General features: G+C 51.2%; 2 protein-coding genes and 2 long non-coding RNA genes across 8 annotated transcripts in view; 2 read left to right on the top strand and 2 right to left on the bottom strand.

The window, feature by feature from the left end:
- Window positions 1-14,345, bottom strand: part of LOC135967212 (uncharacterized) — a 68,947-nt gene extending 54,602 nt beyond the window's left edge. Inside the window, exon 1 of the long non-coding RNA XR_010581179.2 lies at window positions 14,264-14,345. This is a non-coding gene — a long non-coding RNA (uncharacterized lncRNA). The remainder of the gene's footprint in view (window positions 1-14,263) is intronic.
- Window positions 178-9,126, top strand: MTA2 (metastasis associated 1 family member 2). Its single transcript, XM_005577588.4, has 18 exons — window positions 178-620; window positions 1,357-1,424; window positions 1,793-1,886; window positions 3,417-3,534; window positions 3,666-3,729; window positions 3,915-4,032; window positions 4,661-4,763; window positions 4,953-5,052; window positions 5,540-5,728; window positions 5,821-5,895; window positions 6,008-6,066; window positions 6,238-6,335; window positions 6,454-6,593; window positions 6,854-7,082; window positions 7,276-7,365; window positions 7,718-7,836; window positions 7,945-8,093; window positions 8,318-9,126. The coding sequence occupies exons 1-18, from the start codon at window positions 593-595 to the stop codon at window positions 8,481-8,483; spliced, it is 2,007 nt and encodes a 668-aa protein (XP_005577645.1). The 5' UTR covers window positions 178-592; the 3' UTR covers window positions 8,484-9,126.
- On the top strand, window positions 10,753-26,793 carry TUT1 (terminal uridylyl transferase 1, U6 snRNA-specific). 5 transcript variants are annotated; one of them, XM_015434604.4, is made up of 9 exons: window positions 10,753-10,806; window positions 13,086-13,276; window positions 19,795-20,110; window positions 20,293-20,393; window positions 22,790-23,259; window positions 24,558-24,667; window positions 24,826-24,936; window positions 25,109-25,201; window positions 25,613-26,793. In XM_015434604.4, exons 2-9 carry the CDS (start codon window positions 13,262-13,264, stop codon window positions 26,749-26,751), a joined length of 2,355 nt encoding a protein of 784 aa, XP_015290090.3. In that variant the 5' UTR covers window positions 10,753-10,806; window positions 13,086-13,261; the 3' UTR covers window positions 26,752-26,793. The 5 variants fall into 5 exon arrangements, with proteins under 5 accessions (XP_015290090.3, XP_073869520.1, XP_005577644.3 ...); XM_005577587.5 differs by having other exon boundaries at window positions 10,780-10,922; XM_065529480.2 differs by having other exon boundaries at window positions 10,780-10,922; window positions 24,885-24,936.
- On the bottom strand, window positions 26,749-27,691 carry LOC102141470 (uncharacterized). Its single transcript, XR_283763.4, has 2 exons — window positions 27,565-27,691; window positions 26,749-27,363 (listed from the first exon to the last, which is right to left on the bottom strand). It is a non-coding gene; the product is annotated as an uncharacterized lncRNA (long non-coding RNA).
- Window positions 27,692-27,981: the final 290 nt, after the last annotated feature.

Below are 27,981 nucleotides of genomic sequence, written 5' to 3' on the forward strand. Positions count from 1 at the left end.
GGAGCTGCAGGGCTCCAGCTAGGACAGAGTTAAGCCCCACTCCTCTCCCGCCCTCGGAAAAAGGGGTGGGGGGGTGCCGAGCTGCAACGGAAATAGCCGAGCGATTGGCCGACAGGAGCCGAACTTCTTCCGGAAGTAGCCGATCTGCGGGGTCTCGCTCTCCGACCTGAGCCGAGCAGTGGGCCTTGTTCTCCGGATCGGCCGAAGGTGTTCCGGAAGGAGGCGAACCCTGAGGCGGGCCGGGCAAGCCTTCCCTGCGGCCGGCAGAGCCCAACGACTAGTGGGACTCGGCGGGGGTGGGGGCAGCTGCAGCCTGGCTCTCGCCTGGCAGGAGCCGAGCTCGTTCCGGAAGAAGCCGAGCGGACCGGGGCCAGCCTCAGCGTCCCGGGAGTGAGGCGATAGCTGCGGCGGCGATAGCGCGGGCCGGGATGAACCGCGACGGCTGAGGCAGCGGAGGTGACGGCTGCGCGGGCCCCAGTGAGACTCCCTCGAAGCGCCAGCCCACCGTTCAGGGCTTTGCCTCTAGCCGAGCCCTGCCCCCGCGAGCCTCCCGGACCCCTTTGTGCGGCCGGAGGCGGCGGCGGGAACGGCCATGGCGGCCAACATGTACCGGGTGGGAGGTGAGTACCGGGCGCAGGGGTACAGGGTCCGGGGCGGGAGAGGTTGGGGTCGGGACCGGAGGGGCTCGGCACCGGGTGGCGCGAGGCGCAGCGTATGGGGCGGCATGGACCGGAGCGCGGACCGGAACCGGAACCGGGAGACGAGGAGCTAGGGTGCGGGAAACCGCGACGCGGCAGGGCGCCGAGACTCCTGGAGAGAAGCTGCGGGCAGCCCCGACGGCACTTTCAGGGCTGCGTCGGGGGCTCCTCGGGGCACGGAGTGGGCTTCGGAAACCGGTTCCGAAGGAGCTGACAGGGTGGGGAGGGAACGCGAGGGGCTGGGGCGACGGCTTTGCCACCGCGGAGGAGCCGCCCGGAGGTTTCCTCTTCCCAGGCGTTATTGTGCGCCTCAGTTCGAAAAGGTGGGGGCCCTGCGCTAGAGCGAACAATTACTTCGCCGCGACTGAGGTGCAACTCGTTGCTGAGTTGTGGGGACTGCAGGGGAACCCCTGCTTCTTGCCTGTTCCTTAAGGCTCACTTTTGAGTAATGGATCTGATTTTAGAACTAGGTGCGGTGGGGGTGGGGGACATCCTTATTTTCTCTTAGTCTTTACACTTTCACATCTCAGCGCGCTCTCTGCCTGAATCCTTATCTTCTTTTGATCCACTCAGGCCAACTTTCTCTCCTACTGTGGTGCTCTGCGTCTCTCCCATCTCCTCTGATCTTCGTGGTTCTCGCCCCTCCCTTCCCTTACAGATTACGTCTATTTTGAGAACTCCTCCAGCAATCCTTACCTGGTTAGACGGATTGAGGAACTCAACAAGGTGAGTGGAGCAGAATCCCTCTCCCTCCCTCCCCCAGTGGTCTCTTCTGAGGTTTCTAACTTCAGGTGGAAGAGAGGACCCTATACTAAGTACCCATTCATATTCATTCATTCATTAATTGGATGTATTCAGGAAAGGCTATTGAGAGCTTAGCAGGAACTTTACTATTCTGTCTCTTGGGGGCAAAGGAAAGGGATTTGGAAGTCTGTCCTTGAATGTAAGTATTTACTCATATTTTCTTGGGCTTTTTAATTTAGGTCCCTCCGAAACTTACTGTTATTTGTCTCTTTGTGTATTTCTGTTCCCAGATGATCAATTTTCACTGCTACGTTGTTTTGTTTCTGTTTTTGTTTTTTTCCTCCCCTTAGACTGCAAATGGAAATGTGGAGGCAAAGGTCGTCTGTCTTTTCCGGCGCAGGGACATTTCTAGTAGCCTCAACAGCTTGGCTGATAGTAATGCCAGTGAGTATCTTCATCCCTTTCTTTTCCCCCTCCCCATGATCTGAGGCCTGCGCATGTCCCTGCAGGTATTTCCCCTGGTAGCATGCCCAAGGCAGAGGTGTGAGTTTGAGGGTGGGAAATGCCTGGCCTGAGGAGGGAGACCTGTTTTTACACGTTGGGGTTGGAAGCAGGGTGGAGAGATTGTGATAAGGAAAGCCATGATATGGTTTGTGTATGAGAGTAGGAGAGAGACGATACGGTTTATTTAGGGGATGAAGACGGGGTTTAGAGAAACAGAATGCTTTTCTAAAGGGGGGCAGTTTGGGGTACACTGGGACAGTAGGTGGTGACTGAAGGTCAAGGTGAAGAGGAAGAGATTGTACTGAGAAGCCCGCATAACAGAAGCAGCCTTATTTTGTAATCACAAGGTGGTGAGAATACCTGGAAGTTAGAAGATGGCTGGAAGTTTTCTTGCACTTTTTAATTTCTCACCTTGCCCATTTCCCCACCTGCCACCCCCCATTTTACATCTTTCCCTTTTCATTTTGCTCTATTTTCATCCTCTTTAAGGTCTCATTTTCTTTTTTAAAAAAAAAAATATTTTCTTAGCTTCTTTTTCCTTTCCTGCTTTGGTTTTCTTTTTCCTTCCTTTTGTTCCACCTTTCTAAATCATTTTCCTTTTTCAGACTGCTCTGGGTGAGAAGGGGTTAAAGAGGATCCTGGCTAACCAAGTTCCCTGGCCCTTTAGGGTTTCCAGCCCCATCTGGCAGGGGCTGACCTTGGCCTTGTCCAATCAGAAGGGGTGTTGGGGGTGTGGTCCCCCTTGCCTTAGCACAGGGTTTCCGGAGCACACAAGCGAGGGGTGGAGCCTACTGCACAACCCCCCCTTCTCCCTGAGGTTGGGAACAATGCACCAATGAGCCTGGGCCTGAGGCTTTTCTGCCCCCTCCCACTTTGGTTGGCGCCTAGCCAGATTAACCCCTTCCACTAGGTTTCAGGGCAAGCTGCAGCTCTTTCAGGAGGAAGATGTTGGCACTAGCTTGAGAGGTGTTGTCCTTGAAAACCCTAGGAACTATTATTAGCCAAGTAGAGAATGAGGGATAGTTAGGGCTGCATGTGATGTTTTAGTGCAAAGAGTCTCCTGAAATTGAAAAGAACTGGTAAACACAGTCTTGTGTGATATTTTTTTCATCTTACTGGGTTGCTGGACCTCAGGCTGGTTTAGCAAGAGACAAATGTAATGTTCTTGCTGGCCTGTTGTGGACTTTGGTGTCTGAGCATTGGCAGCTGGGTAGCGATGTATGTCTACAGCATTCTTCGTACTCTCAGCAGTTCTTCCCTAAGAGCATTACTGATAGAGTTGGGAGCATCCATGATGGGGTATACAGCTAAGAAGGAAAGCTGGTAGGATAAAGGCATAGAAGGCAGACACCTGGGAAATGTGACAAAAAAACAGCCAAGATAGCAAATATTTTCCCTGAGTTAGAGTTTCCAGGGTGGTGTCTTGCTGGATCCATTTCTGACTTGGTTTCTTCCTCCTTAATCTCCCAGGGGAGTTTGAAGAGGAATCAAAGCAGCCAGGGGTGTCTGAGCAGCAGCGCCATCAACTGAAGCACCGGGAACTTTTTCTTTCTCGGCAATTTGAATCATTACCAGCCACCCACATAAGGTACAGGACAACTGGGGCCAGAATAGCCTGCATGCACTTACGTAGAAGATGGAGAGAAGGAGGTGGTCTTCAGAGATGCTGTGGGGAGGGAGAGTGGGGCTCACCGGGGTTTTCCGATCTGTCTTCTATAGGGGGAAATGCAGTGTGACCCTCTTGAATGAGACAGATATCTTGAGCCAGTACCTGGAAAAGGAGGTGAGAAAGAGATGTTGAGAGAAGAGGGAGGGGAATGGGTATTGCTCACAAAAGGGAGGGGGAAAGGAGGACAATGAAAAGGTACCGGGTTGCCAGACTGCCGGTCATGGAAACTCAGATACACCTCCCTCCCTGCCGCCTATGTGGATTGCTGCCCTGCTTACCTTGTCTCTCCCCAACTCCAGGACTGCTTTTTTTACTCACTGGTGTTTGACCCTGTGCAGAAGACACTTCTAGCTGATCAGGGCGAGATTAGAGTTGGTTGCAAATATCAAGCTGAGATCCCAGATCGCTTGGCAGAGGGTAAGCAACAGGACAAGACTGTATGGCTACCAAGTTATCTAATTCTAAGGGGCACTTTAATTTTTTTTATTTTTTTTTGAGATGGGGTCTTGCTCTGCTGCCCAGGTTGGAGGGTAATGGTGTGATCTCAGCTCACTGCAAGCTCCGCCTCACGGGTTCATGCCATTCTTCTGTCTCAGCCTCCTGAGTAGCTGGGACTATAGGCTCCCGCCACAACGCCTGGCTAATTTTTTGGTATTTTTAGTAGAGACGGGGTTTCACTGTGTTAGCCAGGATGGTCTTGATCTCCTGACCTCATGATCCGCCTGCCTTGGCCTCCCAAAGTGCTGGGATTACAGGCGTGAGCCACCGCGCCTGGCCCCAAGGGGCACTTTAGTATTATAGTCTCTGTGAACGGTGTCACCTGGGGTTGTGTAGTACACAGTCTGCAGGGCTCTCTGCCATGACCCTGACAGAATGGGACCGTAGGAACCTGAAAAGGGCAAATGGGAACAGTTGGGATGAGAAGTCAGAGAGTTGACAGAATCCAAGCAGAAGAAGAGGAAGGAGGAAGTGCTATTGTGAATGAAAAGACACCAACTATTTCCTCCTGCCCTCTCCCTGTGGTTGCCATTGTTCTGTTCCCCAGGAGAATCTGATAATCGGAACCAACAGAAGATGGAGATGAAGGTCTGGGACCCAGACAACCCTCTCACAGACCGGCAGATCGACCAGTTTCTCGTGGTGGCCCGGTGAGGGGTGGGTGGATAGGGAAGATGGGCTGGGGGAGGTGTGGACATTGTTCTGAGTTCCATGGTTCTTAGAGGTGGACTTTATTTCTTTCATTGGCATAGATGTTTTCCTTCTTTCTCTTCTGGCTTAGTTTCCCAGCCCACTTGGGCTTTCTTCTTTGGCTTTTGACTTCTCAATTTCTCCCTTAGAGCTGTGGGAACCTTTGCAAGAGCTCTGGATTGCAGTAGCTCCATTCGGCAACCAAGCTTGCACATGAGTGCAGCTGCTGCCTCCCGAGATATCACCCTGGTGAGCAGAAGTTGGTGGGTAGTTGGGCAGGCTGGGCTTTCTGGTGACTTGCAGAGCCTAGGGACAGGAGAGGAGGGTATCTCTGAGGGAATGGGAGTGTTTTTTGTGTTTTTTTTTTTTTTTTGAGATGGAGTCTCGCTCTGTCGCCCAAGGTGGAGTGCAGTGGCGCGATCTCAGCTCTCTGCAAGCTCCACCTGCTGGGTTCACACCATTCTCCTGCCTCAGCCTCCCGAGTAGCTGGGACTACAGGCACCCGCCACCACGCCTGGCTAATTTTTTGTATTTTTAGTAGAGACAGGGTTTCACCGTTTTAGCCAGGATGATCTCGATCTCCTGACCTCGTGATCTGCCCGCCTCAGCCTCCCAAATTGCTGGTTTTATGGGCGTGAGCCACCGTGCCTGGCCGGGAGTGGGAGTGTTTTAAGGAGCAGGAAGAGAGTGGTGCCAAAAGTTTCAGATCCTCAGTTGCTCTCCGTCTTCCCCATAGTTTCACGCCATGGATACCTTGCAAAGGAACGGCTATGACCTGGCTAAGGCCATGTCGACCCTGGTACCCCAGGGCGGCCCGGTGCTGTGTCGGGATGAGATGGAGGAATGGTCAGCCTCAGAGGCCATGCTATTTGAGGAGGCCCTAGAGAAGTATGGGAAGGACTTCAACGATATTCGCCAGGATTTTGTAAGTGGATGACGCTAGGAGGAGAGGTGACAGGTGAGGGAACCAGGACCTGGGGCCAGATGCCTGCTCATTCTTCTCCCTCTGCCCCTTAGCTACCCTGGAAGTCACTCGCCAGCATAGTCCAGTTTTATTACATGTGGAAAACCACAGACCGGTATATTCAGCAGGTATCATCTGGGCTGGGGAGGGTGGACCATAGGCTACCTGCTGACCTCTGCCTTTGAAGTTGATGATATTCTCCCTGCTCTGATCCTTCTCTTTCTTTTTTCCTTCTTACAGAAAAGATTGAAAGCTGCTGAAGCAGACAGCAAACTGAAACAGGTCTACATCCCCACCTAGTAAGTGTAGTGGTTAGGGGAGACCAGAGTGTTTTCCTTCCCTTCCCCTAACTTGTGCCTTCCTCAGTGATTGGGGGTGGGCAGGAGGTAGGGTCACATTGAGAGTGGAAATTGATTCTTTTCCTTGACCAGTTTCTTGGTTTTTTCCCTTCTCCTCGCCTTCCCCATTAGCACTAAGCCAAACCCTAACCAGATCATTTCTGTGGGTTCAAAACCTGGCATGAATGGGGCTGGATTTCAGAAGGGCCTGACTTGTGAGAGTTGCCACAGTGAGTTATGGGGGCACTGGGATGGTGGGGATGGGTGGAAGGCCTGCTGTGGCTCAAGAATCTGTGGGGCTCAGGTAGCATGCTTCTTCCCTGTCCCCCTCCTCTCCATGCTCTGCAGCCACACAGTCTGCTCAGTGGTATGCCTGGGGCCCACCTAACATGCAGTGCCGCCTCTGTGCTTCCTGTTGGATCTACTGGAAGAAATATGGGGGACTGAAGACCCCAACTCAGCTTGAGGGAGCCACTCGGGGTACCACGGTAAGGATCAGTGGGGGTAAAAGCAGGGGAGAGCAGTAAGCATATTGATGTGAGCTTAGGTGAGGGCCAGAATATCCAACTCTTTATATGGTGATGGTTTGATGGGCAGGGGGTGCTTGATGCTGGTTGGGGAGACATATAGGCCAAGAGGTCAGTAAAGAGATTAGGCAGGAATAAATTGTCTTCTGCAGGGAATGGAAGAAAGAAGGGAGCCTCAATGCTGATTTCTGCTCTCTCTCTTTCCTATGCTCTTCTTCTAGGAGCCACACTCGAGGGGTCATTTGTCCAGACCTGAAGCTCAAAGTCTCTCCCCTTATACAACCAGCGCCAACCGGGCCAAGCTACTGGCTAAGAACAGGCAAACTTTCCTGCTTCAGACCACGAAACTGACCCGTCTTGCCAGACGCATGTGCAGGGACCTATTACAGCCGAGGAGGGCTGCCCGACGGCCGTATGCTCCTATCAATGCCAATGCCATCAAAGCAGAGTGTAAGGACAGGGAGTGATGGGGCTGGTGGTGGGTTTAGGGTTGCTCTGCCCAGAGACGATTGTTTCTCTGGATGTTTAATAACAGGAGGCATAGTAGGCCACAGGTAATTTTTTAAAGATTAGACTTGGCTTCTGGCCTCAGAGGAGACCTGAATGGTGAAGCCCTTCAGAAGCTTTCATCTTTGTTCTGCAGGCTCCATTCGACTTCCTAAGGCCGCCAAGACTCCATTGAAGATTCACCCTCTGGTGCGGCTGCCCCTGGCAACTATCGTCAAAGATCTGGGTATGGGATGAGGACCAGTGAGGGTGGCATCAGGCTCCCAGTCCGTTCCCTGTCCAACATCTTCTCTCCCCTTGTTTTCTTCTTCCCCATAGTGTCCTCAGAGATTTAGTCTAACAAACTGTACTTTTGTTGTTTAATAATTTTTTTTGTAAACTATTCAGTGTTACTGTACTGATTTGATAAGGTCATACTGATATTTGAAATACTAGTGATAGCTTGCCAGAACCTTACCCCATTGCTACTTTTGGGGATGCCCAGGTAAACTGCTGGTCCAGGGGAAGAGATGGAAGTAACAAAGGGGAACTGTGTAGGGAAGAAAAGGTGTGAAAGTTTTCTATTACTTTTTTTCCAGTGGCCCAGGCACCCCTGAAACCAAAAACACCTCGGGGTACCAAGACACCGATCAACAGAAACCAGCTGTCCCAGAACCGGGGACTGGGGGGCATTATGGTGAAACGGGCCTATGAGACTGTGAGTTGACAGAAAGGGGTGGGCCAAGCTGAGTTGGGTGGGCTTTTGTTTCTCATAGGAGTCTGAGAGGGTCCCTTCCCTCATTGTGCCATCCTGCCTCTTTTCCAGATGGCAGGGGCAGGGGTTCCTTTCTCTGCCAATGGAAGGCCTCTGGCTTCAGGGATTCGTTCAAGCTCACAGCCAGCCGCCAAGCGTCAGAAACTAAACCCTGCTGATGCCCCCAATCCTGTGGTGTTTGTGGCCACAAAGGATACCAGGTAGGGAGTCTACCATGGGAGGGGCTGAGAGGGACAGTCCAGGCTGTGAGTGTGGGGAGTAGGAGTTTCAGAGCAAGAGCTCTAGGAAGGTTGTGGATGCAGGGTGGGGATGCCAGAAAAGAATGGGCCAGAAGGCAGAATTGCAGTGTGGAATGTGGGGCTTCACCTGGAGGGCTTAGTGTTCTCTAAGCCTTTTCTGTTTCTCACTTGCTCTTTCTGGCCAGGGCCCTACGGAAGGCTCTGACCCATCTGGAAATGCGGCGAGCTGCTCGCCGACCCAACTTGCCCCTGAAGGTGAAGCCAACGCTGATGGCAGTGCGGCCCCCTGTCCCTCTACCTGCACCCTCACATCCTGCCAGCACTAATGAGCCTATTGTCCTGGAGGATTGAGCACCTGTGGGGGAGGGAGGTGGGCTGAGAGGTAGAGGGTGGATGCCCAGGGCACCCAAACCTCCCTTCCCTTTCGTGTCAAAGGGAGTGAGGAGTAAGGAAGAGAGCAAGTGAGTGTGCGTCCCTGGAGGGGTTGGGCGCCCTCTGGTGTTACAACCTCGAGACTTGTCTCATGCCTCCATGCTTGCTGATGGAGGACAGACTGCAGGAACTTGGCCCATGTGGGAACCTAGCCTGTTTTGGGGGGTAGGACCCACAGATGTCTTGGACAGTTTTGGGGGGAGGGTTTTTTAATTTTTTAAAAATTTTGCCTCCCTTTGTGAAAGGGGATGGGGAGGGGAAGAGTAAACAGATAACAGGTGGTGGTACCTGGTTGGGGGAGGGGGGCGTGCACTGCCATGTCTTTTTTTTTTTTTTCCTAATTGGGGGTTTCTCTTTCTGTCCGGTGTCCGGACTATCCTAATTGGAGTTTGAGGCCCCTAAGCTGGCATCAACCCCAGGCCATGCTCGCTCTTTCCTTCCCTCCCCTCCCCCTCCGCCTTTTGTACGCCAGTTCTCAGAAATAAAGATCTTTTGTCCGTTTTTTTAACCTCGGATTCTGTAATTGGTTCTTATAGTAACAAATAAAAAGCTGTTTTCTTCAGCTTCTCCTGGCTCAGCTGTTCTTTGCCATGGGTGTGTGTTGTGTGTGTGTTGGGGGTGTCTTTGACAGGGAAAATAAAGGACAAAGGACAACAAAGGAGGTACAGATGGTTCTTGCCTTGGGAACAGCTTTATGAGATATGCAGCCTGGACCGAGGCGGCTTGCTCCAGCTAGCCTTCTTGTGGGATCCAAACTGCTCCCCAGCTCCCAGTGGTGATGGAGCCCAAGCACCATCTTGGCCCAGATTCCTTCAAAGGAGTTGAGATGAGCTTTCTGGATGACTGGTGGCCTCCATAGGAAAGGAGAATGGGGGTGTTTCTTCCTCTGTTTCCCACCTCTTACTCCCCTCTCCCTTTCACTTAAGGAATTCTGGAAGTTGCTGGCAGCCAGGGTAACATGTATACCACCTTGGTGGTGGTGATGGGGTTATAGGAGGATCTCCTCACCTAGCTGTGTGGTGTATTTGGCAGATGAGAATTCTACCATTGAACCACTCGAGCACCTCTGGGTGTATGTGTACAGCCTGCTGCTTCAGGATCCTCAAGGCCAGTCTCAGCAACTGCCTTGATACCCTGATCCACTGTAGCACCGTTTCCTGCCTGAAAGGTTTGGGACACTGAGATTAGATGCCTGAGCAGGGCCCATTAGAAGGAACACCTTAGGAGAGACAACAAGAAGTTCAGCCTACTATATGCTCCTTGGGCACTTCCTTTAGAGATGGGGAACAGCCTCGGCAGTTGTGACTCGCTCAAGGTCAAAGACCATGGTGTCTGCCTTCGGTCCACTGCTCTTTGCGCCATTCAAAGCTGTGGGCTGAGCCCATCTGAAAGTCCTCTCCACCTCCTTATGATCCCTGTCCCTAGGGCATCCCCAGCTCCTCTAGTCCCTCCCTGTACTGAGCCTACACCTCGGCGGTGTTGGGAGGAACTGACAATTATACCAGATGGGCTTTGACAGCATTCGCCCCCTCCAGTGTCTTCACTCAGTTACCGGTACTCGGTTTTGTCTTGTCGCACTGCTCTGGGGTACGCCAGTGGCTCTGGCTCCTCGGGAGTACACCACGCAGCCCACTACTGCGGAAGGAATGGGCCTGGCTCCAGGGACCTTGTGGAGTCCGGAAGGTGCCCGGTGGTGGCAGAGCTCCCCAACCAGGGCTAGAAGCAGTCGCAGAACACCCGTTTTGCGAGAGGACAGGGGGTGGAGGGAGGGAATAACAGCCCTGAAAAGGTTGGAAGTCCAGGAACAGCCCTGGGCTCCGTGGGGCAAAGGATTGGAAGCCGCCGATCCTCTGCCTTTATTCGTCGGGTAAATAAGGGTCGAGGGTACAGACACAAGGGTATCTACTGCGGGGTGAAGGAGCTGCAGCTAGACGCTACCCGGCGCCGGCCTTTGTGGCTGCTGTCATAAATATTCACGACGCTTTGGGCCAATCAACGCCTGAACAGCTTAAAGCACACCAATCGGCTTGCCGCATGCAGATAAGCATCGTAACGCGCGGCTTTTCCTAAAACGGGCGGGGACTCGACAGCGGCTAGGAACGGAACCCGGAGTCGAAGGAGCTTGGTTTCCGGAGGAGTGTGTCCGCTCAATTGGACGACTTATGTCACTTCCTATCGGACCGGCGGAAGTAGCTTCCGAGCGCGTTGAGCTTCAGAGAAGTGGGTTCCGGTCGTGGCAGAGGTGCTTGTGTTTTTGTCGGTACAGGAGAGTCGCTATGGCGGCGGTGGATTCGGATGTCGAATCGCTGCCACGTGGGGGTTTCCGCTGCTGCCTCTGCCACGTTACTACAGCCAACCGTAAGCGGTGGCTAGTGAGGGACCCGGGTGGTTGCGGGCTTTCGTCTTTTGATCCTGGCGAAAGTTAGGGTTATAGGTAATCGTTCCTGTCAGGTCGGTTGGTAGGGTCTCTCACCTGCGTTTTTACTCCGCAAGTCCGAGGGGATTTGGAGAGTCGGGAAAGTCCCACCACATTACACTCCTTCTCAGTATACGAAATCTCCACAACGCGTTTCATTGTTTTATTCCTTCTTTAACCATCATCTATTGGACATATGCTCTGTGCCTGGTATTCTGCTGATCTTTAGGGTGGGGGAAGGGGGTTCAGAGATGAAGGAGCTCACCGTTTAGAGATGGAGAAAGTTTCAATGCTTTATAGATATGTTTGGAGAACTGTGGGACCACAGAGAATCAATAACTAAATCAGAGAAGCCCTACAGAGGACCTACTCAAAGGCGGGGACGGATGAAATAGATGGCATGAATGACTAGACCATAAGATACCAGTGAGGAAGGGACAGAAGATGGGTTTGGAAAAATGGACAAGGTTCTTGTATGACAGAGAAGGGGTTCACTGTAACTTCAAATTCCACTTTTTTTTTTTTTTTTTTTTTGAGACAAGGTCTCGCTCTGTCACCCAGGCTGCGGTGCAGTGGTGTGATCTCGGCTCACTGCAGCCTCAACCTCAGCTGCAGAGTGATACCCCCAGCTAGCCTCCCAAGTAGTTGGGTCTACAAGCGTGTACCACCATACTTGGCTAATTTTTTTTTTTTTTTTTTTTTTGAGACGGAGTCTCACTCTGTCGCCCAGGCTGGGAGTGCAGTGGCGCCATCTCGGTTCACTGCAAGCTCCACCTCCCAGGTTCACGCCATTCTCCTGCCTCAGCCTCCCGAGTAGCTGGGACTACAGGTGCCCACCACCATGCCCGGCTATTTTTTTTATTTTTAGTAGAGACGGGGTTTCACCGTGTTAGCCAGGATGGTCTTGGTCTCCTGATCCCGTGATCCGCCCACCTCCGCCTCTCAACGTGTTGGGATTATAGGCGTGAGCCACCACGCCCGGCCTTGTCTAATTTTTTAATTTTTTGTAGAGATGGGGTTTCACCGTGTTGCCTAGGCTGGTCTCCAACTCCTGGCCTCAAGCGATCTTCCCATCTTGGCCTCCCAAAGTGCTGGGATTACAGGTGTGAGCCAATGTGCCCGGCCCTACTTTTGAAGTCTGGAATCACAATCTTCCCTAAACAGGGTCTACTTCCATTCTTCCTTTTCTCTGTGAATGGCACTATCACTGTTCATCCAGTAAGCCAAGCCAGAAACGTAGGAGTCTTCCTTGGCCCCACATTTACTTTAGTGACATCAAGCAGCTAACTCATAATAAAATAATAGCAATGGCTAGTTTTTCAACATTTACCATGTACCTGACTCTCTGCCAAGTGATACATGTGAATAATACCTGTGTGTGAGGTGCTAGATACTGTTATTTCCATTTTATATCTGAGGAAGTTGAAGCATAGTGAGGTTTCATGACTTGACCAAGGTCTCACACAGCTTGACAGAGCTGGGATTTGAACTTGGGCAATGTGATTTCAGATCCTGCCCTTGACATCACTGTATCATACCATGTCCAGAGATGATCCACGAAGTATTCTAGGATCTGAATTTTTTTAGTTCTTCTGTAGATGACCTGGATAAGTTACCTGTTAATTTCTTTCCAGCTCTACCTAGCACAAATAGGTGGTTTAAGAAGGACTTTACTATCACACAGTTCTTTAAGTAAAAATAAACGAAATACTTATAGTGTAGCCAGTTCTCCTGGGAACCTGTCTCTACTAAAAATACAAAAATTAGCTAGGCGTGGTGACACACACCTGTAGTCCCAGCTACTCAGGAGGCTGAGGCAGGAGAATTTGTAGAACCTGGGCGGCAGAAATTGCAGTGAGTGGAGACTGTGCCACTGAACTCCAGCGGGGGTGACAGTGAGACTTTAAAAAAAATTTTTTTTAAAAAGAATGTACTATTTAGACAAATGTATAAGAGAGGAAGGTGAAAGGAGCCAAGACTTTGTTTAGTCAAAGGTCACAGTTTCTGTGGCTTGGAAGGATCAGTAAGATTTAGGTATGCAGAGAGCAAAGGCAGACACGCTGAAGAGTGCTTTGGATGTTTTTATCTCACACTTGTCTTTGCAGGACCCAGCCTTGATGCCCACTTGGGAGGCAGAAAGCACCGGCACCTGGTGGAACTACGAGCTGCGAGAAAGGCCCAGGGACTTCGAAGTGTATTTGTCAGTGGCTTTCCCAGGGATGTGGATTCTGCTCAGCTCTCTGAGTATTTCCAAGCATTTGGACCTGTGGCCAGTGTTGTCATGGACAAGGACAAGGTAAAGTGAATGGCTCTCGGGGTAAAGAATGAATCAGGACTGGGTGCGATGGCTCACGCCTGTAATCCCAACACTTTGGGAGGCTGAGGCAGGCGGATCCATCCTGAGGTCAGGAGTTGGACAACATGGTGAAACCCCCCCATCTCTACTAAAAATAAAAAATTAGCTGGGTGTGGTGACGCATGCCTGTAGTCCCAGCTACTTGGGTGGCTAAGGCAGGAGAATTGCTTGAACCTGGGAGGCAGAGGTTGCAGTGAGCTGAGATCGTGCCACTGCACTCCAGTCTGGATGACAGAGCAAGACTCCATCTTAAAAAAAGAAAAAAAAAAAAAAGAATGAATCAGATGTGCTGTGTACCAAAGAGACAAAAGAGAGAAACCAACAGCCTCTTTGAGCTGGTTCCTAATGTGGCTTGTTCTTGATGGACATCACAGTATTTGGGCTTGGCCAACTTTGGGAGCTTCTCACACCTCCCCCGCCCTTTGAATTTTTTTTTTTTTTTTTTTTTTTTGAGACGGAGTCTCGCTCTGTTGCCCGGGCTGGAGTGCAGTGGCCGGATCTCAGCTCACTGCAAGCTCCGCCTCGCAGGTTTACGCCATTCTCCTGCCTCAGCCTCCCGAGTAGCTGGGACTACAGGCGCCTGCCACCTCGCCCGACTAGTTTTTTGTATTTTTTTTTATAGTAGAGACGGGGTTTCACTGTGTTAGCCAGGATGGTCTCAATCTCCTGACCTCGTGATCCGCCCGTCTCGGCCTCCCAAAGTGCTGGGATTACAGGCTTGAGCCACCACGCCTGGCCTGAATTTTTATTTTTATTATTATTATTATTATTATTATTATTATTATTTTTTGACGCGGAGTCTTGCTCTGTGCCCCAGGCTGGAGTGCAGTGGCGCGATCTCGGCTCACTGCAAGCTCCGCTCCCCCGGGTTCACGGCATTCTCCTGCCTCAGCCTCCCGAGTAGCTGGGACTACAGGCGCCCGCCACCTCGCCCGGCTAATTTTCTTGTATTTTTAGTAGAGACGGGGTTTCACCGTGTTAGCCAGGATGGTCTCGATCTCCTGACCTCATGATCCGCCCGTCTCGGCCTCCCAAAGTGCTGGGATTACAGACTTGAGCCACCGCGCCTGGCCTATTTTTATTATTTTTTTCAGTGCAGTGGCATAATCTTGGCTCACGGCGACGTCTGCCTCCTGCGTTCCAGCAATTCTCACACCTTAACCTCCCGAGCAGCTGGGATTACAGGTGCATGCCACCACGCCCAGCTAATTTTTGTATTTTTAGTAGAGATGGGGTTTCACCATGTTGGCCAGGCTGGTCTCAAACTCCTGACCTTAGGTGATCTGCACGCCTCAACCTCCCAAAGTGCTGGGATCACGGGCATGAGCCACTGCTTCCAGTCGCACCCCTTGGATTTTATCACTTCACCAGAGTTAGTCATTGGGAGATTTTTTTGTGTGTGTCATTTATTGATTCAGTGAATTCTTTGCCAAATATTTATTCACAGCTAACTTTGTGCTAGGCACTATGCTTAGGGCTGCATTCTTAGTAGTGAATGGGATAGATATGGTCCCTGCTCTTACAGAGCCTATAGTCTAGAGGAGAAAGTAAACAAACAAGTAATTATAGTGAAAGTTGGTGCTTAAAGAACAACATACCATTGGATCAACTCTACAAGAACCTGGTTGATAAACCAGTTAGCAGTTTATTAACTTACACTGAGAGGTACTGAGGTTGTTTGGTTAGAACACCCTCTCCTTTGGAGAGTGTTAAACAAGCTCATGCTTTTTGTGTTGCCTCCATGTAGGCTTTGTTAGAATCTCTTCGGTCCCTTGAAAAAAGTTCACTGTTGAGGTGCTGTGTTCCTTGGTCATACTGTGGTTGTGAGGCTGCACTCTTGTTATGTAGGCATGGCTTAGGTGATCCCAAATACCCTTTGCAGCCCAGGTTATCTTTTAGAATGGGGTGGAGCCTGTGTTTGTTAGGGATTGCATTCAGCAACCCAACTACAAATGGCTTAAACAATAGGAGCTTAGTTTTTCTCATGTAACAAGAAGTCCAGACCTGGACAGTTCAGGGCTTTGCTGTTTTCCTGCTCTGCCATTATTGGCATGTGGCTCTTCATAGTTGGGATACTGCTGCCCTATATTTCAGGTAAGAAGTAGGGGCAGGTTGTATGGCAGAGCATAAAAGGTTAGTGTCGGCTGGGCGCGGTGGCTCACGCCTGTAATCCCAGCACTTTGGGAGGCTGAGGCGGGCGGATCACGAGGTCAGGAGATTGAGACCATCCTGGCTAACACAGTGAAACCTGGTCTCTACTGAAAATACAAAAAAATTAGCTGGGCGCCGTGGCGGGTGCCTGTAGTCCCAGCTACTCCGGAGGCTGAGGCAGGAGAATCGCTTGAACCTGGGAGGTGGAGGTTGTGGTGAGCTGACATTGCACTCCAACCTGGGCAACAAGAGCGAAACTCTGTCTCAAAAAAATAAAAGGTTATTGTCACCTCAGTCTAAGTTCCATCCTCCTATTTTTTTTTCCTTTTTTTCTGAGAAAAATGTCTTTTCTTTTTCCTTTTTTTTTTTAGAGGGAGTTTTTTGGTGATAGAATTCTGGCCACTGAGATATAAGTAGAAGTTTACTGAGGAGGCCTTTAGGAAAAGTATTTTTCTCGGTCAGGCACAGTGGCTTACGCCTGTAATTCCAGCACTTTGGGAGGCTGAGGTGGGAGGATCACCTAAGGTCAGGAGTTCAAGACCAGCCTGACCAACATGGTGAAACCCTCTCTCTACTACAAATACAAAAATTAGCTGGGTGTGGTGGCCGATGCCTGTAATCCCACCAAGCAATTCTCCGGCCTCAGCTGCCCGAGTACCTGGGACCGCAGGCGCGCGCCACCACACCTGGCTAATTTTTGTATTTTTAGTAGAGACCAGGTTTCACCATGTTGGCCAGGCTGGTCTCGAACTTCTGACCTCAGGTGATCTGCCCACCTCGGCCTCCCAAAGTGCTGGGATTACAGTCATGAGCTACCATGCCCAGCTGACACAGTCTTCTGAATCTGCTAATCCTGCCCTCCTTAATGCCTTCTGTGAGGTTTTGGAGAAAAATATGAGCACACACAAGCCCGGTGAAAGGGACACTTTATCTCTAGCTGGGGCTGTGGTTACAAACTTGGTGTTGTACTGCAGTCTGGTAAACTGTGGTTGATTAGAGTCAGAAGACTGGCCTGGGCAGGTCCAAGTAGCTAACTTTGTCCTTGGCTTCACTTCGGTTCTTTGCTGTGTTTGGCATAAGGGTAGAAGTAAGTCTGGGTGTGGTGGTGTGCCCCTATAATCCCAGCTACTGAGGAGGCTGAGGCGGGAGGTTCTCTTGAGCCCAGGAATTCAAGGCTACAGTGAGCTATAATCACATCACTGCATGCTAGTCTTTTTTTTTGAGACGGAGTCTCGCTCTGTTGCCCAGGCTGGAGCGCAGTGGCTGGATCTCAGCTCACTGCAAGCTCCGCCTCCCAGGTTCACGCCCTTCTCCTGCCTCAGCCTCCCGAGTAGCTGGGACTACAGGCGCCCGCCACCTTGCCCGGCTAGTTTTTTGTATTTTTTAGTAGAGATGGGGTTTCACCGTGTTAGCCAGGATGGTCTCGATCTCCTGACCTCGTGATCCGCCCGTCTCGGCCTCCCAAAGTGCTGGGATTACAGGCCTGAGCCACCGTGCCCGGCCGTCGTCTTTTTTTTTTTTTTTGAGACGGAGTCTTGCTTTGTTACCCAGACAGACAGCGTTGTTCAAATCAGGGTTTCAGTTCCACTCCCTTCATCTGAATGTCTATCTTTATGCTAGCACCATTCTGTCTTGGTGCTACCTTACTGTAGCAGGTACCTTTTTATAAACAAGATGAGGGTCCAGTTTTACCATTGGAGGATATAAAAGAATATGGACCTATTCCCTAAAGCAGTCCTGTTTTCCCTCCTTTTTTTTTTGCGACGGAGATTCACTCTTGTTGTCCAGACTGGAGTGCAATGCACAATCTCGGCTCACAGTAACCTCCACCTCCCAGGTTCAGGCAATTGCCTCCTGAGTAGCTGGGATTACAAGCATGCGCCACCATATCCAGCTAATTTTGTATTTTTAGTGGAGATGGGGTTTTGCCATGTTGATCAGGCTGGTCTTGAATTCCTGACCTCAGGGGACCCACCTGCCTAGGCCTCCCAAAGTGTTGAGATTAGGCATGAGCCACTGTGCCCAGCGTTTTTCCTTATTTGCTGATATTTTACCTTTAAAAAAATACGGCCAGTGAATATCACTGAACTCACCAACTTACAACAGTGTAGTTGTTATATTGCTGTTATTCCTAGATGGTGAGTTCTTGAAGATAGGGTTTGTGAGTTTATATTTATGCCTAGCACAGTGTTCATTACATGAATTGATTTTTTTTTTTCATTTTAATTATTTATTTATTTATTTATTTTGAGACGGAGTCCCGCTCTATTGCCAGGCTGGAGTGCAGTGGCATAATCCCGGCTCACTGCAATCTCCGCCTCCTGGCTTCAAGCGATTCTCCTGCCTCAGCCTCCTGAGTAGCTGAGATTACAGGCACGTGCCACCACGCCCGGCTAATTTTTGTATTTTTAGTAGAGATGGGGTTTCACCATATTGGCCAGGATGGTCTCGATCTCTTAACCTTGTGATCCACCCACCTTGGCCTCCCAAAGTGCTGGGATTACAGGTATGAGGCACCACGCCCAGCGATTTTTTTAAATTTTTAAAGTGGACTCATTCCATTACATGGATCCTTAATAAATGTTAAAAAAATTCTAATTATATCAGGAAAAGTTATCAGGTGGGTCATAGTGTAATCACCTCATTGGAAAGAGTAGAGGACAGAAATAATACAGATAAAATGAGGTTTTTAGAGGCAAACTGGGGTGGGAGAAAAATGTGTGGGATAGGAGTGAGGGAAAGAATTGGTTTTTTTTTTTGTTTTTTGTTTTTTGTTTTTTTTGAGACGGAGTCTCGCTCTGTCGCCCAGGCTGGAGTGCAGTGGCCGGATCTCAGCTCACTGCAAGCTCCGCCTCCCGGGTTCACGCCATTCTCCTGCCTCAGCCTCCCGAGTAGCTGGGACTACAGGCGCCCGCCACCTCGCCCGGCTAGTTTTTTTGTATTTTGTAGTAGAGACGGGGTTTCACCGTGTTAGCCAGGATGGTCTCGATCTCCTGACCTCGTGATCCGCCCGTCTCGGCCTCCCAAAGTGCTAGGATTACAGGCTTGAGCCACCGCGCCCGGCCAAGAATTGTTTTTCTACTTTTTTTTGAGATAGGGTCTGTGTCTCTCAGGCTGGTGTGTAGTGGTGCAATTATGGCTCACTGCAGCCTTAACATCCTGGGCTCAAGTGATGCTCTTACCATAGCCTCCCAAGTAGCTGGGACTACACGTGTGTGCTGCCATGCCTGGGTACTTTTCTTTCTTTCTTTTTTTTTTTTTTTTTTTTGAGAAAGGAGTCTCGCTCTGTCGCCCAGGCTGGCGTGCTGTGGCCGGATCTCAGCTCACTGCAAGCTCCGCCTCCCGGGTTCCCGCCATTCTCCTGCCTCAGCCTCCCGAGTAGCTGGGACTACAGGCGCCCGCCACCTCGCCCGGCTAGTTTTTTGTATTTTTTTAGTAGAGACGGGGTTTCACCGTGTTAGCCAGGATGGTCTTGATCTCCTGACCTTGTGATCCGCCCGCCTTGGCCTCCCAAAGTGCTGGGATTATAGGTGTGAGCCACTGCGCCGGCCTGTTTTTTTGTTTGTTTGTTTTGATTTTTTTTGAGACAGGGTGTGGCTCTCTCACCCATACTGGGGTGCAGTGGTGCGATCTCGGCTCACTGCAACCTCAGCCCCCGGGCTCAAGCGATCCTCCCATCTCTTCCTCTCCAGTAACTGGGACTGCCTGGCTAATTTTAAATAATTCTTTGTACTGGCCAGGTGCGGTGGCTCACACCTGTAATTCCAGCACTTTGGGAGGCTGAGTTTAGGAATTAGAGACCAGCCTGGCCAACATGGTGAAACCCCATTTTTACTAAAAATACAAAAATTAGCTGGGCATCGTGGCATGCACCTGTAATCCCAACTACTTGGGAGGCTAAGGCAGGAGAATCGCTGAGGCAGGAGAACCTGGGAGGCAGAGGTTGCACTAAGCCAAGATCACCCCACTGCACTCCAGTCTGGGTGACAGCATGAGACTTCATCTCAAAAAAAAAAAAATTGTTTATAGAGATGGGATCTCACTATGTTGTCCTGGCTGGTCTCCAACTCCTGGGCTCAAGCAGTTCTCCTGCCTCAGCCTCCCAAAGTGCTGGGATTACAGGCACGAGTCACTGCACCTGACTGAAAATTGCTTTTCTAAATATGTCCCCTGTTATTACGAAAACAGCAAGCGAATATTCTCAATTTATGGGATAGTCCCCATTTCTAATATTCTCATCCACTGTAGATCACGTGCTTAGGTTCTTGGTTCCAAAACCATCATCTCTGCCCGTTGTTGTTTACCAGGGAGTGTTTGCCATTGTGGAGATGGGGGACGTGGGTGCTCGAGAGGCTGTCTTGTCACAGTCCCAGCACAGCCTGGGAGGACATCGCCTGCGTGTCCGCCCACGGGAGCAGAGGGAGTTCCAGAGCCCGGCCTCCAAATCGCCCAAAGGAGCGGCCACCGACAATCACCAGCTGGCCAAAGCACTAGCTGAGGCCACAGACGTGGGGACACAAATGATAAAGCTTGTGGGGCTGAGGGAGTTGTCTGAGGCTGAGCGGCAGCTTCGGAGCCTGGTGGTGGCCCTGATGCAGGAGGTCTTCACAGAGTTCTTCCCTGGTAAGTTACCTCCCCTACTATGTCTGAGCCCTCTCTGGCCTTTGCTCCCCTGCGTCTATATCCCCAGTCCTCCCTCCGCTGGAAGTGTTTGGTTGCTTTTCCATCTTTGTGCTCCCTTTTGTTCTTCCTCCCCCTGCTCCTCCCTAACTTCTCTTGACCTTTCTTCTCTGCTTGGCACCCAGGCTGTGTGGTCCACCCTTTTGGCTCTTCCATAAATAGCTTCGATGTCCATGGCTGTGATCTTGACCTCTTCTTGGATCTGGGTGACTTGGAAGAGCCCCAGGTGAGTGAGTGCCCCAGGGAGGCAGCTGGGAAGAGTCCATGAGAATGGCCATGTGACTGTGGGCAAGTCCTTTAGCTCTCCATGCCTTAGTTCCTCATCTACAATGCAGATAATAGGACCTACCTGAAAGGATTTATTGTAATTGGAGAGATGTGAATATGGATGAGTATTAGATGGGATGAAAATGAACTGACAGGGCCAGGCAAGGTGGCTCACACCTATAATCCCAGCACTTTGGGAGGCTGAGGTTGGCGGATCACCTGAGGTCAGGAGTTCAAGACCTGTCTGGCCAACATATAGTGAAACCCCGTCTCTACTAAAAACAAAATACACTGGGCATGGTGGTGTGCACCTGTAGTTCCAGCTACTTGGGAGGCTAAAACAGGAGAATCACCTTGAATGCAGGAGGCAGAGGTTGCAGTGAGCCAAGATTGCACCACTGCACTACAACCTGGGTGACAGAGGGAGACTCCTCCTCAAAAAAAAAAAAAAAAAGAAAGAAAAAATGAATTGACATGGATACCTGGCAGTCGTAACAAAAAAAATTTTCAAAATGGTGTGTACAATATGATTTTATTTTGGAAAAAATATATTAAAAATTATACAATAAGGTCCTTTTAGTTTTGCTCTGTGTATTTTCTTTCTTTCTTTTTTTTTTTTGTTTTTTTGAGACACAGTCTAACTCTGTCACCCAAGCTGGAGTACAGTGCTGTGATCTCTACTCACTGCAACCTCCACCTTCTGGGTTCAAGTGATTCTCGTGCCTCAGTCTCCCAAGTAGCTCGGAATACAGGCACACACCACCATGCCTGGCTAATTTTCTGTATTTTTAGTAGAGATGGGGTTTCTCCATGTAGGCCAGGCTGGTCTTGGACTCTTGGCCTAAAGTGATCCACCCACCTTGGCCTCCCAAAGTGCTGGGATTACAGGAATGAGCTACCATGCCCGGCCACTTACCTGTGTTTTCTATTTTTTTTTTTTTTTTTTTTTGAGACGGAGTCTCGCTCTGTCGCCCAGGCTGGAGTGCAGTGGCCGGATCTCGGCTCACTGCAAGCTCCGCCTCCCGGGTTCACGCCATTCTCCTGCCTCAGCCTCCCGAGTAGCTGGGACTACAGGCGCCCACAACCGTGCCCGGCTAATTTTTTGTATTTTTAGTAGAGACGGGGTTTCACCGTGGTCTCGATCTCCTGACCTTGTGATCCGCCCGCCTCGGCCTCCCAAAGTGCTGGGATTATAGGCGTGAGCCACCGCGCCCAGCACCTATATTTTCTAACATCTAATGTACAGATTCTGTTTTAGGAATAGAAAAAGATAATTATTATTACTTAGAAATAGGGTCTCACTATGTTGCCCAGGCTGGTCTTGAACTCCTAGGCTCAAGGAATCCTCCTGCCTCATTCTCCCAAATTGCTGGGATTACAGGTATAAGCCCGCATGCCCAGCCTATTATTATTTTCAAAAAATAGACTTGGCGGGGCGCAGTGGTTCACGCCTGTGTGATCCCAGCACTTTGGAAGGCCAAGGCAGGTGGATCACCTGAGGTCAGGAATTTGAGACCAGCCTGGCTAACATGGTGAAACGCCGTCTCTACTAAAAATAGAAAAATCAGCCGGGTATGGTGGCGGGCGCCTGTAATCCCAGCTACTCCGGAGGCTGAGGCAGGAGAGACAGCTTGAACCCGGGAGGCGGAGCTTGCAGTGAACCAAGATCGTGCCACTGCACTCCAGCCTGGATGACAGATTGAGACTCCATCTCAAAAAAAAAAAAAAGACTTTATTTTTTAGAGCAGTGTTAGATTCACAGCAAAAGTGAGCAGAAAGTAGAGTTCCTATATGCCTGCTGCCCCCGCAACAGGAGTTTTTAAATGTTTTATCATTCTTTTTGTCGTTCTCTACACACACACTTTCTTTATTTGTATTTTCTGAATCATCTGAGAGGTTGCATGTATCACATTCCTTTACCCCTCAATATTTCAATGTGTGTTATGCAAGAACAAAGGTATTCTAGTGTATAACCACAGTACCATTGTCAAGTTGAGAAAATGTTACATTGATACAAATGTAAACCTTTAGGCTTTACATTCCATACTCTAATTTGGTCAGCTGTCCTGACAATGGACTGTTATGGTTTCTGTTTAGTCTTCTTTAGTTTGTAATAGTTCCTCTGTTTTTGTCTTTCGCGATAATGACATTTTTTGCAGAGGTAGACCTTTTATTTTATAGAATTAAAAGGTTATCTTTAAAAAAAAAGGTTGGTGTGAAGATTAAATGAGTTAATATGTATAAAGCCCTTAGCATAGAGCTGAATAAGCTGGAAGTGATATTATCTTGGGGATAGAGATGTTCTCTGCTTAGGGGACAGCAGAAGCATTTCACTCAGCTCATTTCTGTCCACAGCCAGTCCCAAAGGCTCCAGAATCTCCATCGCTGGACTCGGCCCTGGCTTCGCCACTGGACCCTCAAGCCCTGGCCTGCACCCCAGCCTCCCCTCCAGATTCACAATCTCCAGCTTCTCCCCAGGATTCTGAAGCCCTGGACTTTGAAACCCCTTCCTCCTCCCTGGCACCCCAAACTCCAGACTCTGCCTTGGCCTCTGAGACCCTTGCTTCTCCCCAGTCTCTGCCTCCAGCCTCACCACTGCTGGAGGATAGGGGAGAGGGGGGCCTGGGGAAGGCCCTGGAACTAGCAGAGGCCCCAAAGCGGGAGAAAGCAGAAGGGGCAGCAATGCTGGAGCTGGTGGGATCCATTCTCCGGGGCTGTGTCCCCGGGGTGTATCGAGTCCAAACTGTGCCCTCCGCCCGGCGCCCTGTGGTCAAGTTCTGTCATCGGCCTTCAGGTCTCCACGGTGACATCTCCCTCAGTAACCGGTATCTTTCTTTTTTTCTTTTTTTTGAGACAACATTTTGCTCTTGTTGCCCAGGCTGGAGTGCAATGGCACCATCTTGGCTCACTGCAACCTCCGCCTCCCGGGTTCAAGTGATTCTCCTGCCTCAGCCTCCCAAGTAGCTGGAATTACAGGCATGCGCCACCATGCCCGGCTAATTTTGTATTTTTAGTAGAGACGGGGTTCCTCCACGTTGGTTAGGCTGGTCTCGAACTCCCAACCTCAGGTGATCCGCCTGCCTCGGCCTCCCAGAGTGCTGGCATTACAGGCGTGAGGCACCATACTTTTCTTTGGGGCAGGCCGGCTGAGAATTCTGGGGTGCGCCAGGAGGGAGTCTGGCTTGGGAAACTCCTGCACCTGCCAAGTCTCAAGTTTGTCCTTGTTTGGGACTATCCCTCCTTCTGTCCCTTGTCTCCTCCTGCCTGGCTTCCCTTTCAGTGTTTGTAAAGTGTGTTCCTTAGAATATTACTTTCAAGGGATGTAGAAAAGAGTTCTGCGGTTGAATAAATTTGGGAAAGTCAAAATTAGATGCAAAAAGTTTTCTCCATTTCCTCCCTTCTCCCCTTGCCTTGCCTTCTCTTTCTCCTTTCCTTCCTTCTTCTCTCCCTTCCTGTCTTTGTTTCTTTGCATAGTAAAGGCTCTTGGCAGTCTTTTTTTTTTTTTTTTTTTTTTTGAGATGGGATGTTGCTCTGTCACCCAGGCTGGAGTGCAGTGGTGTGACCATGGCTCAAAAGCAGTGTTAAGAATAATAGGCCGGGCGCGGTGGCTCAAGCCTGTAATCCCAGCACTTTAGGAGGCCGAGACGGGCGGATCACGAGGTCAGGAGATCGAGACCATCCTGGCTAATATGGTGAAACCCCGTCTCTACTAAAAATACAAAAAACTAGCCGGGCGAGGTGGTGGGCGCCTGTAGTCCCAGCTACTCGGGAGGCTGAGGCAGGAGAATGGCGTAAACCCGGGAGGCGGAGCTTGCAGTGAGCTGAGATCCGGCCACTGCACTCCAGCCTGGGCGACAAAGCGAGACTCCGTCTCAAAAAAAAAAAAAAAAAAAAAGAATAATGTGCTGTGAATGTCCAGGATGGGCGTACAGGATGAAGTGTTTCCCGAACTCCTTTGTCTTTTTGCACACTGTCTCACAAGATCAGTGTTTGAACAACCTTTGGGGAAACTGTTTTGGCCTTATTCCAGCTGGCCCCAGTTATGCAAGTCTGGAATGAAAGCTGGGGGTGGTAGGTTCTGATGTCCCCAAGCCCTAACAACCTTGTCCCTGCTTCATCCCAGGCTGGCCCTGCATAACTCGCGTTTCCTGAGTCTCGTCTCTGAGCTAGATGGTCGAGTCCGGCCCCTCGTGTACACCCTCCGCTGCTGGGCTCAGGGTCGGGGGCTTTCAGGTGAGAATGAATCAGGACAGACTTGGGGCTGAGTCAGGACAAAGGCAGGGATTCAGGGAGAGAAGGGAGGTCAGAATGGGCACTGAGGTTGAGAAAACTGCCAGTGGGGGGATTCGAAGCACCTCTGATCTAACTGGAATTACTGCTTATTTACCCAGGGAGTGGCCCTCTTCTCAGTAACTACGCCCTGACCTTGCTGGTGATATATTTTCTTCAGACCAGGGACCCTCCTGTGTTGCCCACTGTATCCCAGCTCACCCAGAAAGCAGGTACTCAGCCTAGCTTCCACCCTCTCCATCTTGTTAGCTTCCTCTCTTCTTCATCACACTTAGATACACCAAAGCAACTCTGGGAATGAGATCTCTGCTATCACCCCCGTTTCTACCCCAACCCTCAATCTCCCTGCTTCCAGACTGACTCTCAACTTTTTTACTTTCACAGGAGAGGGGGAGCAGGTGGAAGTCGATGGCTGGGACTGCAGTTTCCCCAGGGATGCCTCAAGACTGGAGCGCAGCACAAATGTGGAGCCCCTCAGTGAGTTTGGGGAGCCAGGTAGAGGACTAGTAATGATGTTCATCAACAGTAGGTAACATATATCACACTGTGTGCCAGGCATGGTTCTCACAGAAAACCTGTGAGATACCTAATATTATTACTGCCGTTTTACAGATGAAGAAACCATGTTTGGGAGCAATTAAGTGACTTGCCCAAGGTTACACTGGCTAGCAGGGAGCAGCAGCATCTGGGCAGGGAAATCATGTGGGGGCAGGGAGAGAGGTCTGACCTCTTGTTTATAGGCATCAGAGAAGCCTATCTTCCTGGGACTCTGCTGAGCCCCTTGGAAGGGGAAAAGAAAGTCCTGCTAAGGAAATGGCTGTGGTGCAGGACCTGTGTCAGTTCTGGCCTCTAAATGACTCCCTTTCCCCACTCTTCCTCCTCCTCCAGGTTCCCTGCTAGCCCAGTTCTTCTCCTGTGTATCTTGCTGGGATCTTCGTGGCTCACTGCTGTCCCTGCGGGAGGGTCAGGCACTGCCTGTGGCAGGGGGCCTGCCCTCTAATCTCTGGGAGGGTCTGCGCCTTGGCCCCATGAATCTCCAGGACCCTTTTGACCTGAGTCACAATGTCGCAGCCAATGTGACCAGCCGGGTGGCTGGGCGCCTACAGAACTGCTGCCGAGCGGCAGCCAATTACTGCCGAAGCCTCCAGTACCAGCGCCGTTCCTCCCGGGGTCGGGACTGGGGGCTGCTCCCTCTTCTGCAGCCCAGCTCCCCCAGCTCCCTACTCTCTGCTACTCCGATCCCTTTACCCCTCGCACCCTTCACCCAGCTCACTGCTGCCCTGGTGCAGGTATTCAGGGAAGCACTGGGGTGCCATATAGAACAGGGAACCAAGAGACCGCGGTCAGAAGGAGGTGGAACTGGGGAGTCTGCTCAGGGAGGGACGAGCAAAAGACTGAAACTAGATGGACAGAAAAAGAGCTGTGAGGAGGGGAGAGAGGAGCAGCAGGGATGTGCAGGGGACGGGGTAGAAGAGATGGTTATAGAGGTTGGAGAGATGGTGCAGGACTGGGCCATGCAGGGCCCTGGGCAGCCAGGGGAGCTGCCCCTGATGACTGGAAAGCATGGAGCCCCTGGAGAAGAGGGGCAGCCCAGCTGTGTGGCCCTGGCAGAGCGGGGGCCCAAGGGACATGAGGCAGCCCAAGAAGGGTCCCAGGGTGAGGCAGGGCAGGGGGCATCTCTGCCCTCCTCAGTGAGCTGGCGCTGTGCCTTGTGGCACCGAGTGTGGCAGGGACGGCGGCGAGCCCGTAGACGCTTGCAGCAGCAAACCAAGGCAGGAGCCGGAGGTGGTGCTGGCACAGGAGCAGGGTGGCTGGCAACTGAGGCTCAGGTCACCCAGGAGCTGAGAGGACTGAGTGGTGGCGAAGAGAGGCCAGAAACTGAGCCCCTGCTGAGCTTTGTGGCGTCTGTCTCCCTGGCTGACCGAATGCTCACTGTGACCCCGCTCCAGGATCGCCAAGGCCTGTTCCCTGATCTCCATCATTTCTTACAGGTTTTCCTCCCTCAAGCACTTAAACATCTGAAGTGAAAACATGGCCCCTAAAGGGCAATAAAGCTGCTAGTTTATTAATACAGAGTCTCCCGTTTCCTTTCATTTCCATCTGGTCATAATGCTTCGCCTCCCCCAGAACTTCATGAAGCTGCTCTCGTCTGACCCCGAACATGGGTCTCTCCCTACTGCTCTCCACCCCAGCAGCCTCTCCTTCCTACAGTTCGCACAGCTTGCGGGGAGTGCGGGGGCAGCACCGTGGGTGGCACCTGGCACCCGCGCAGAGTTCCTGAATGGCAGAGCGGTGGGTGGCTGGAACAGTACTGAGAAGAGCCAGGTTTGCCTCCACATTCTTTCTGCCGCCTCAGATTAATGGGGACAAGGATGGAGATTTGCGTTCAGGGTTCTTCATTCTCTCCTTTAAACCAGGAGAGTTCATCCCGTTCTTAAACTGGGTAAGAGATTTCAAACCTGAACATGAGTCAAAAGCCATGAACATCAGAAGCGACGATGTCGGGTCTTCCAGCGTCAGCCCCTCCAGGGGCCGAGTCCGGAGGAGGCGGGAGGGACAGGGCGCGTTCTCCCTCGTGTCCCTGCCCTGCTTCGGGCCGGAGGGCCGGTGTCCTTGCTCGCAATAACAGCACCCTGGAGCTGTAAGGGGTTAGATGTGAGCAAACGTCACTTTGGTAGGCGGGTTCACACCGGGGCCCCTGTTAGACACTCATCCCTTTCTGGAGGAAAAGCAGAGCAGGAACTAAAGGATATAGCACACACACTGCCACCTCCGCGCAGCAGTCGTTCCTCGCTCCCATGAGTTTCACAGAATCATGTGAGGGGCTTGGCAGAACCTACCATCGAGTCACTCGTCCCTGGGTGGGCCAGAGGGGGACGCCCCCAGCAGCCTGACGGCGCCAGCCCAGCAGCGGCGCCACGTAGCCGAAAACCGGCGGCTTTTCCAGCGGGTTCTCACAGCTTCCCCGCCCTCCACGCTGTCTACCTCCACGTCTAGACTCCAATTGGTCCGCTGCACCTGAGGGGCGGGCCAGTCAAGATCTCCAATGCGCAGGCGCGAGCTTTTTCCGCGCTGGCCAGCAGGCCCCACCCACTCCGTTCTTTTTCCAATTCGGCGCCACTGGATACCGAACTGTCGTACGTATGTCTTCTGTGTCGTCCTCGCTTTCCGGCTGCTGTTTCTCCACGGCTCTCCCCTTTCCCCCTCCTTTCTCTCCTGGGCGGCTTACTTTGCGGCAGCGGGGAGAACCCCACCCC

Source organism: Macaca fascicularis, chromosome 14 (assembly GCF_037993035.2).
Source record: "Macaca fascicularis isolate 582-1 chromosome 14, T2T-MFA8v1.1".
Taxonomy (NCBI): domain Eukaryota; kingdom Metazoa; phylum Chordata; class Mammalia; order Primates; family Cercopithecidae; genus Macaca; species Macaca fascicularis.

Bases quoted from the DNA above. Each gene is read 5' to 3' on its own strand.
- MTA2 (XM_005577588.4), top strand. From the start codon at position 593: ATGGCGGCCAACATGTACCGGGTGGGAG. The intron at 1,887-3,416 runs GTGAGTATCTTC...TTAATCTCCCAG, and splicing joins CTTGGCTGATAGTAATGCCA to GGGAGTTTGAAGAGGAATCA. The intron at 5,053-5,539 runs GTGAGCAGAAGT...TCTTCCCCATAG, and splicing joins CCTCCCGAGATATCACCCTG to TTTCACGCCATGGATACCTT.
- TUT1 (XM_005577587.5), top strand. From the start codon at position 10,841: ATGGCGGCGGTGGATTCGGATGTCGAATCGCTGCCACGTGGGGGTTTC. The intron at 13,277-19,794 runs GTAAAGTGAATG...GTTGTTTACCAG, and splicing joins TTGTCATGGACAAGGACAAG to GGAGTGTTTGCCATTGTGGA. The intron at 23,260-24,557 runs GTATCTTTCTTT...GCTTCATCCCAG, and splicing joins GACATCTCCCTCAGTAACCG to GCTGGCCCTGCATAACTCGC.